The following is a 9,696-nucleotide window of genomic DNA, read 5'->3' as shown; positions in this document are numbered from 1 at the left end:
TTTTTACCCGAACTAAGAAATTGGTAGTTTTTTTCTTGTTTTCTTCTTGCTTCGATAAAGATTTCCACCAGTGCGAATTTTCACTATTGTTTATGATTTGTTTTCTTCCTTTTTTTATATCCTACCTTTACTTTTTTTTGTTACCCGAGCTGATAATTTCCTTTTTACTCTCTTATTTTCTTGTGTCGATAAAGATTTCCACCAGTTCTAATTTTCACTGTGGTTTACCATTATTTTTCTACCTTTTTATATCCTACCTTTACTTCTTTTCGTCACCCGAGCTGAGAATTTCCTTTTCCTCTCTCATTTTTCCTTGTTTCGATTAAGATTTCCACCCGTTCGATTTTTCACCACCCTCGCCTCCTCCGCCTCCACCATGACCACCACCACCACCACCGCCACTTCGAGCCGTCATCAGATCCGACCCTCATTTTCTCCCTCATTTTCCCCGTCTCCTCCCACTTCTTTATCACTTGCGACAGCCTCTCCGTTCCGATCCCTCCCGCCTTCATGATATAGCCGCCTCCTCCTCCTCCTACTCCTCCTCCTCCATCCCTCCTTCCACACACACAAAGATCCACCCACTGCATAGCGCCTCGCCTCACCCTTCCTTGGTTCAGTTCCTCTTCCCCCTAAATGTAATATCAATATCTGTTTTTTTATTATTATTATTTCTGTTTCCCTCCGTATTCTTTTTTCTCTTCCTTTCTTCCCTATTTTTGTTTTCCCGAATCTACTTTTCTGTTATACGTTTTTCCTTTTGTACTTTTTACCTCATTTACTGTGGTTGGTTTGATATATATTTTGCTTCTTTTTCACGTTATTATATTCTATGCATTCTATTACGCATTCACTTTCTTCCTCCATATTCTTATCCCTCTAGCTACGGTACCACCCATTCTGCTCTTTCTCTCTCCTTTTCTCTCCCTCCATCTATATCTCTCCTCCCCTCGTGCCGGAGTCGCCCCCTTCTGTCCCCTTTTTCCTCCCACTTCGCTGTCCTTTCCGCATCTCCCCCTCGAGACACGTGACACCTCGGACCCCTACTTTACGATAACGGTGGTGATGCCGATGACGAGAATGGCTGAGGGGAGCTGTGTGATCCCTGCTTCTCACGCCCGACTGGGGAGGAAAGGGAGATGGAGCAGGAGGAAGAGGAGGAGAAGGAGGGGAGCGAAGAAGGGGAGAGAAGGATGGATGAGTGAGGGGAAGGGAATATCGGCACTTAAGAATGAAAGAATAAGTGAATAAAGAAGGGAATGTTTTGAGAGGGAGTGAGGAAGAAGGAAGGGAAGAAAAAGTTGGACTGTAGAGCAGCAGAAGTTTCAATATAGCTTCGGGAAATGGAGAAGATTGTAAAGAGGGACGATGTATGTAAGGATTAGCTTTTCTTTCGTAAACAATAGGAGCGAAGTGATAGGAGAATAGGATAAACAGCGCAAGAGTTAGGAGTTTTAGTAGAAGCGAATTTTCCTGAGATGCTGCTAAATGGTATATGGTTGGAAAAGAAAGATGGATGCAAAAGAAGTCGTGGAATGATGAAAAGGGAAAGGAAGGTGGAAGTATTTGTGGTTAAGGTAGTGGGTGTCCTTTCATTCTCCTCTATTTGCCTTCCTTTTCCTTTGTTACTCTTCCTTCTTTTCTTCCTCCTTCTTCCTCTCCACTAACTCCTTATGCTCCTACTCCTCCATTACCAATACTCCATCCGTCCTCTCTTCTTATCCTTCTCCTCTTCCACCTCTTCCTCATCCTCCTCCTCCACTCCATCACCTCTACTCCAGCCGTCCTCATTTCTTATCCTTCTCCTCCTCCTCCATTCCATCACCTCCACTCCAGCTGTCCTCACTCCGGCGGGTTCAAGAGGCGGCGTCAGCACGGGCGTCGGCACTCCATCAGACGCGACATTGAACCAATCACAAGATGAGTCTCGTGTATTGTCTTCGTGGGTCTCCGGAGTCCTCGAGGATTAGAGTTTTTTGAGGGGCGCGAAGGACTAAAATCCCCCATGCGTCATCGGCCCAGCTGGAGACAGTGGTGCCAGATCCGGTGTTTATCTCGTTATTCCGCCATCGATTCTAAACTCCGCTAAGTAAAGATAGATATCGATGCCTTGTGTGGTGGTTCTGTGTGTCTAGTTTAGGTGTGTTTGTCTGCGCTTAAAGAATTGTCTGTCATAGTGTGGTAGGGCGGGTCTGAGGGCGTGTGTAGCGGGTTGCGATTCACTCCCGATTGGCAATAGTGGAAAAGGGAAGAGCCCGCGCAAACCCGAACCGTCCGACCGACTGGCGACCGACCGACCATGCTGACGAGGGAAGGGAATAAAAGAATCGCCTCCCCCGTCGTGACCACTAGAGTTTTGGCTTCCCCCAGCGTGTCGAGTGACCTCCCCTTCCCCTCCCGCAGCAGCAGCACCACCAGGCTCCTCCTCCTCCTCCTCTTCCTCTTTCCTCCCTCCCTCATTCTTGCCTCCCTCGCTGTGTAGTGTCGCGTGAGAGTGGCGGGGATCAAGAAGTGTCACTCTGCCTTTCGTGACATCTGATCACTCACGAACTCACGAACTTGGTGGATCCGCTGGACGTGTTTATTAATTGTGAATGAAGAAAATAGTGAATCGTTTTTAATTTTTTTGTTTGTGAGGATTGATGAGTATACGAAAAAAAACTCGTGTGTGTTTCTTGCGAAGATTGTGTTTATTTGTTTGTCGTTGAGAAGCAGACACGTGTGGTTTGATGAAAGTGAGTTGCAAGTGAGTGAGCGTGACAAAGCTTATTAAGTGGCATGAAGCTTGAGGAGATTTTCGTGAACATGGTAAGTAAACAAATATTAGTAGAAACGCGGAAATACTGACAACATAACACCACCACTTACTCATTACCTTCTCACCACTACTTGTCATCACCACTACCACCGTCAACACCACCACCACCACCACTAACTGCCATCCCCATCACCACCGCTACACAACCACTAACTACCATCACCAACACCATCCTAATGACCATCACCACTAACTACCATTACCACCACCACTAGCCACTGTCACCACCACCATCACCACCACCACAACCACAACACCCCCTCGCCTCCACACATGGGGTTCCGGATCAGACATGGGGCGAGGGATGACAATGACGAGGAAGGGAGGGAGGGAGGGCCAAAGGAAGGGAGACTGGTGACTTGTGTGAATGTTACCGCAGATCGAATAACTTCATTAGAACACCATTGCCTCGGGTGCCATGGTTCCTTCACCCCCCCCCCCCCCCCCATGACAAGACCTACATAGCCCTTCCTTCCGCCGCCCCTCCCCCCTTGACCGCAACTAAACTACCCTGTTAACCGCCAGACTTTTTTCGGTAGTTTTTTCTATTTGTACTTTTCGTGGTTTCTTCAGTCCATACAAATGAGGCTGACGAAGTGGGTTAAGGTTGTGGTTTATATTTCCCTCGTATAATCTTTTTCCATACCCTTTTTGTAGGCATATTTCGTGGTTTTAGATCTGCCATGTGGAGTGTATATTTTTTTCCGGGGGATGTGATCGATTTCTTCGTTAGTTTCTGCGATCAGTGTGTCAGTGAAAAAAAAATGTATCGGTTGAGGTCGACAACAAAAAGGGAAGTAATAAAAATGGGCTCGATTGTCAAAGGGGAAAATGGCAGCAGCAGCAGCAGCTACGTGTATAAAAAAAGAGGGCAACCCGGCGACAAAGGAGGATAAAGAAGGGATTACAGAGCACAATACCACTCGCGCGATTGTGTACACCAGTCATATCCCCTTCCCTCACACACCCCTTCCCCTTTTCCTTCTCTGTGTACACGCCTCCTTGTGTCCACGCCTCCTGTGTGTCTGTATGGGCGTATGTAGACTCCTGCTGTGCCTGCCTGCCTGCCGGTGGTCGCCTCGCTGCAGTGGTGGAGGCGCCTCACCGGTGTGGCAAAGTTTAGTACAAGTTGACAGGTTATGATGACCACACGCTAACTTGATGGATGTCCACTTAAGGTCTGCCTGGCGGGTGCGAAGGTTCAGAGGGAGGGGGAGAGGGAGAGTCTTTGGGGTGGGGGTGGCGAGGAGGGGCTGGCCGTGTAGGTGGGTGGGTGGAGCCGAGGTGTCAGTGAGGTCATGTGTTTTATGGATGGTGGCATTATTGGGCAGATTACTTTGTGGAGACGGTAATCTAAAGTGGGAAAGTAATACCCCTCGGACGCGCCATGCCACGTGACGAGTTTCAAGGGGAGGCGCCGCTGATTGGCTGACGAGCTGATGACATGAGGTGCCGTATGCCTCCAGGGGCCTCGTCTGCCCTCTCCCTCCCTTGGCTACGGCCGCGTCGCTCCGTATTAATACTCGCCCCGCGGCTAAGTCGAGTTTAATGCATATTTCAAGTGTTCGTGTCGTATTGCTATCTGTTCTCCAGTGCAACAAACTTCATGAGAGTATTTCTGTCGGCGTGTGTGTATACAATCATACAGCCACACAGCCCCTCTCTCCCTCCATCTATTAGGCCTCCCCTGCCCCCATACCCCCGGTCCCCTGTCTCCCCTGCCTCCCGGCCTCACCCCCCGGAGCGGTCTCTCCCTCGCCGTAGTGGGAACGTGCTGGAGTGCGTGTTCTTGTTTTGGTCCTGCACGCGCCGGCCCCAGTCACGCACCCACCACAACCCATTTAACACTGGCCACTCCCTCCGCCGCCTCGCCTACAAGGGACCGCTGCCCACCCCACCCCCTCACGCTGCTCTGTGCCACGTGCTTAACAGTTCAGTGCCATCGCCCGGAATTTACGTGGTGCCGAGTGCCAGGATGAGGAGCGGAGTTTGACCCTCGCTGGCAGGGTGGTGCTCTCACCTGCCGCCGAGCCGCCTCATAGAAAACTGATTCCCCAAGCCGCGACCCAGGTGTTTTACGTGCCATTAGTGGTTTGTTCAGCCCGGGAGTGTCGAGGAGCTGCCACCGTGCCCTTGTTAGTGGCGGCGGTGGTGCGGAGTGTCCAGGGGCTGATAGGACCATCGGCAGCCCTCACTCACTCACCCATCCGTCAGTCTGTCTGGAAACGCCACCACCAAGCCAGTTCCCGAAGACTTCCCGAGTTCTTTTCGAAATGGTGCGTTGCGTCCCTGTTGGGCTGGAGGGAGGTGTCGTGTCTCTAATTTAATCACGAACGTCACATGACAACCTCCATAAGCACGCCCGAGATTGCTTATGTCACAGGGGGAAATAATTGAGCAGCTTGGCAGGTGACACTACGCTGCCGTGATGGTCCTCGTCATGCAAGGCTCCCTCGCTGTTGCCCCTCACGCCGCTGCATCAATAACCATACGAGGTCGCCTTTATCACTCACAGCCTTTGATGATTAATACTGGACATGTATGTGACACTAACGTAGGATGAGAGGGGCGAAGGGAGATTGGTGACTCAGTGAAAGGAAAAGCCTCGTCTCTGTGATTGATACGAAGGTATGAAGGAGGAAAGGAAAGGGAAAAAGAGTTTGGCTCGAGGAATGTTGTTGGGGTAGGATTTTGGAGTGCTCTGGGTTTGGAAATTGAGGGCAGGGAAGGTGAGGGGAGCAAGATGGAGGTGCTGGGAGAAAGGGAGTGATGGAGGGGAGAAGGGCCGCTAGAAGGGGGAATGTCTTGAAGTTATGTGGAGGAAAGAAACGCTGACCAAAACATAAAAGGAAGAGAGAAAATAGTGTGTGAGAAAAAGGGAGAAACAATTATGTTAGCGGTTAGTGGTTCCGTTAAGTAATTAGTTAGTTTATACTGATGGACCAAGGTGGACGATTTTAATTGATGGATATGTTGTCCTGCGAAAAATATAATGATCAACAGAAATAACAAAATAAATAAGTAATGTAGATCAGAAACGTTTGACCATAGGAAGACAAAGTGATGAGAAAGGCAATAACCAAAACGAAAGCAAAAGAAAGCAAGAGGACCAATGATTAAAGAGAGGGAGGAAAGATGAAAGACAAGTGAGGGATTCTGTAAAAAAAAGGAGTAAAGAAATCATAAAAAAAGGGAAGTAAATGTGTCAAAGAAGGCGAAATTAAGGTGAAGTGAAAGGGAAAGCAATGTTAGCTATGGAGGGTGCGAGAGTACCTGCTTGGGACAGGTAATTGGTGTCCGGCATATTGAACCTTTCCGTCCCCGCCCTGTTCCTGCCTTTATTTATGGCGTCCGCTGCTGCCGCTGTGCCCGGGACGTGTGACCTAACGCGGCGTACGGCGGTTTTCTGCATTTGTTTGTTTGTTTCGTTTGTTTTTCTTGTCTTTGGTGGTGTGGGGGGGAGTTTTGTTTTTCTTATTTCATTATTTATGGACTTTCCGCTTCATGTAATTATACTCTTCATTTTTATATATGTTGAAATCGACGATATGACTATACTAAAATTTTATACTTTTACGTAAACTCTTTATTTAAATTCAACTCTTGCTGCTCTGTATTCCATCGGCTTATCTTTCACATCAGTCACCCCTCGGCTTCTCTCCTCCTCCCCTTGTCTTCCTCTCTCCCTCCCTCTCTCCGTCCCTCCCTCCCTGCCTGACCCAAGTTCGCTCCCTCACGTGAAAAATGAGGTGCGTCAGCCTATGGTTGGCTAATCAATAACGTAATGGCCTCCCAATTATGGACGATATTTAAACGAGGAGGCAGCCGAAGGAGCAGTAGTGTGCCCAGCTGCCTCGCAGGGCCCTACTGCAGCTGCATCAGGGAGGAGGAGGAGGAAGAGGAGGGAGAGGAGGGGAAGAAAAGGAGTTGTCACGAGGAATTAAAAAAAAAAGGCAATGGAGATGTACAGAGTTTCTTTATCTCAGTGTCATAAGCTTTTATTGTCAGTATTATGAGCTTTTGTTTTCCTCAGTACCTTAAGCTTTTGTTCAGCAGTTGAAGGATTACTAGCCGTTCCTGATATTCTGTAGGTATTATTTAGCGATCTCTGTCATTTGTAAAACCTCCGAGCGCCGGACAGTCGATTTTTGTCTATATATATCGCCTTGACGTGTGGCGTGTGCGTGCTTTAATAGGCGTCTTTCTTCATCGTACGAGCGTGTGTTTGTGCGTCGAAGTGCAGAGTCAATATCTCGTTGGACAGAAAGGGGGTGAAGGAGGTGTTGTGGGGGGAGGGGGGCTCGTGTGTGTGTGTATCCGGGTGACTGAGCGCACGTGTGTACCTTCTGTGTGCATATCATTATGTAAACGAAACTATTTACGAGGAACAGCACCGTGTAGGCCAGTGAATGGAGGAGAGGCTGCGAGGGGCTTGCGTGAATGGGTTGAGGAGGAGGAAGGGTGAAGAAGGGATATGAGGATGGGGAACGGGTAAAGGAAGGGGTGGGAGGAAAAGGAGGAAGGGTAGTGGATAGGAAAAGAGGGGTTGAGGAGGTGATTCATTGTAGAGAAGGACAGAAAAGGGTTAGATATGATGTAACAGGAAGGGAGATGGCTGATAGAAAAGAGGGAGACTAATTAAGGTTAAGATTTAAGCCTTGGATGTATCGCTAAGTGAGTTAATAAGCAAAAGAGTAGCGGGCTTTATTTATTTTTTGTTCCTTTTTTTGTGCCCTTGAGCTGTCTCCTTTGTTGTAAAAAAAAAAATCTAGTCCTGCTCTTTCTCTACTCATTATCCCCGTGTGCTATCTCCCCCTCTCGCTTCCCAATTATTCCCGTGTCCCCTTCGTCTTATCGTCCGTCATTATCTCGCCCTTTGATCGTGTGTGCGCTGTTTAGTCATTCGCAACACGTGACGTCCCTTCAGTCCCTTTTTCTTCACCGCCTTTCTCTTATGGATAGCGAACCCGATATCCCATTTTCCCATTCTTCTTTCCCTCCCTTGTTTCCCTCCGCGTCCAGCTCCTCCCCTTCTGTTTCCCTCCCCTATGTGGCCCTCTTTCAGCTCCCCTACACCCCCTTTCTCCCCTTTTCAGCTCCCGTCCCTCCTCGCCCACCCCGCCGCCCCCCGCTGTGTGACCTCAACCAGCTGCTTCACGCAACCATGTTTATTAGCAAGAGGTCCAAACGGAATTTCCCTCTCACCTCCTCTGACCCCTCCCATGGTCCCGCACGTTGTTCTCTCCTTGGTCCCCACCCACCCACCTTGCCCTTCCCTTCCTCCCTTCAGTCCGTCTCGTCCTCCTAACATTCCCCTATTCCCTTCCCGCCCACACGGTCACTTTCCCTGCAAGTTATGAGCTACTAAAGTATTTGAAACCTGACAGACTTCTCGCTTCAGATTTTACAGTTTACACCTTTGTGAGGAACCGTTACCTTATTTTTTTGTTTTATTCTAAAAGTTTTTCTTTGTTATTTTTCAAAGTTTGGTTGTTTGCATCACCGTGCTCTTCCTGCGAAATAGCTGCTTATTTTTATTCCCTCTGTGTGTAGTGTAATGTGTAATTGTGAAAGCCTGTTGTCTTGTGTGTTGTTTCATGTTTTCTTAAGTATAGTCGCCACTGGGTGTGATGCATCCCAGGACGTCGCTTCTCTACAGCGTCACTAATGGCGTGTTTCTGTTGCAGGTTGGTTGCGAGCTGGCCGGCGGTCTGCCTGACGCCGCCCCACAACACAGCACCGTGGCTGCCAACTCGGCCCCCCTGGCGGCCTACCCGCCCGCCCCAGATATGTCCCACATGTCCTCCTACTACAACGCCTATCCGGACTACCGGCCGCCCCACCCGCCCGATGAATACCCGGGCGCGCCGGGCGGCCAGGGCGGAGGCGGGGCCGGCGGGGGCCACTGCGGCCAGGAGTACGACCCCCGAATGCCCCCGACGCACCCGTACTACACCCAGCAAGGCTACCCGCGCTACCCGCCCTACGACAGACTCATGAACAATTATTACAACGCGCAGACACCTCAGCACCCGCACACTCCGCACGGCATGCAGCCCCACGAAGCCCACGACTACCGCGACCCCTCGCCGGCCGCGCCCACCTGCATGGGCCAGCAGGCCTCCCCGCCCGTGCAGCAGTACTCCTCCTGCAAGATGGCGGGGCAGGGGCCTCCACAGCAACCCCAGCAGCCACAGCAACAGCAGGCACAGCAACAACCCCCGGGCATGGACCCCAATGGAGGGCCGCCCCAGGATACCTCCCTCCACATGGCCGCCCAGGACCACCAGGGCTGGCCGGCACAACAGCCGCCCCAGCAGCAACAAAACACCTCATCGGCCCTCCCGTCTCCCCTCTACCCATGGATGAGAAGTCAATTTGGTAAGTATTATCTCAATGCAGTCACTTTAATATTCATAGCATCATCACCATCATGAATCAGACATCATACTCTTTCTGTCATCACCTTGGTCAGTAATCTTGACAGTTCTTCTCTGCCGTGACTGAGCACCTGATACAAGCTTCTTATATCACTTTCACACGGGCAGGTTTGCGTCTGACACCCATTGCAAACTTCGCATGTTCTTTCCTTAATGGTGCTCCGGGTCCAGAATGATAATCGGCAAGATTCAATTAGTTTAGGGGACATAAGTAAGAAACTAGGACGGACACATCATCAGATTTTGAGAATAATAGGCAAATGTGTAGGTAAAGAAAAATTAAATGCACCCAAGTTATTCGATAAATGTTTTTCTCTTATATAAAACCCATCAAAGAGGAATATTCGTTTGGGGAAAATATTAATTTCGCATTACAAACAGTCAAAAAATATCTACATCACTTATTCTTCCAAATAACAGTTTCTTATCTATGAACAG

General features: G+C 49.5%; 1 protein-coding gene across 8 annotated transcripts in view; it reads left to right on the top strand.

The window, feature by feature from the left end:
* LOC127008919 (homeotic protein antennapedia-like) overlaps positions 1-9,696 on the top strand; it is a 101,909-nt gene that overhangs the window by 47,497 nt on the left and 44,716 nt on the right. For all 8 annotated transcript variants that reach the window (XM_050881397.1, XM_050881396.1, XM_050881401.1 and 5 more), the window contains one exon: positions 8,506-9,199. In XM_050881397.1, coding sequence (XP_050737354.1) covers positions 8,506-9,199 — 694 coding nt within the window. The remainder of the gene's footprint in view (positions 1-8,505; positions 9,200-9,696) is intronic.

The sequence above is a fragment of the Eriocheir sinensis genome, chromosome 39 (assembly GCF_024679095.1).
Source record: "Eriocheir sinensis breed Jianghai 21 chromosome 39, ASM2467909v1, whole genome shotgun sequence".
Taxonomy (NCBI): Eukaryota; Metazoa; Arthropoda; class Malacostraca; order Decapoda; family Varunidae; genus Eriocheir; species Eriocheir sinensis.
This window is presented reverse-complemented; position numbering and strand designations above follow the sequence as displayed.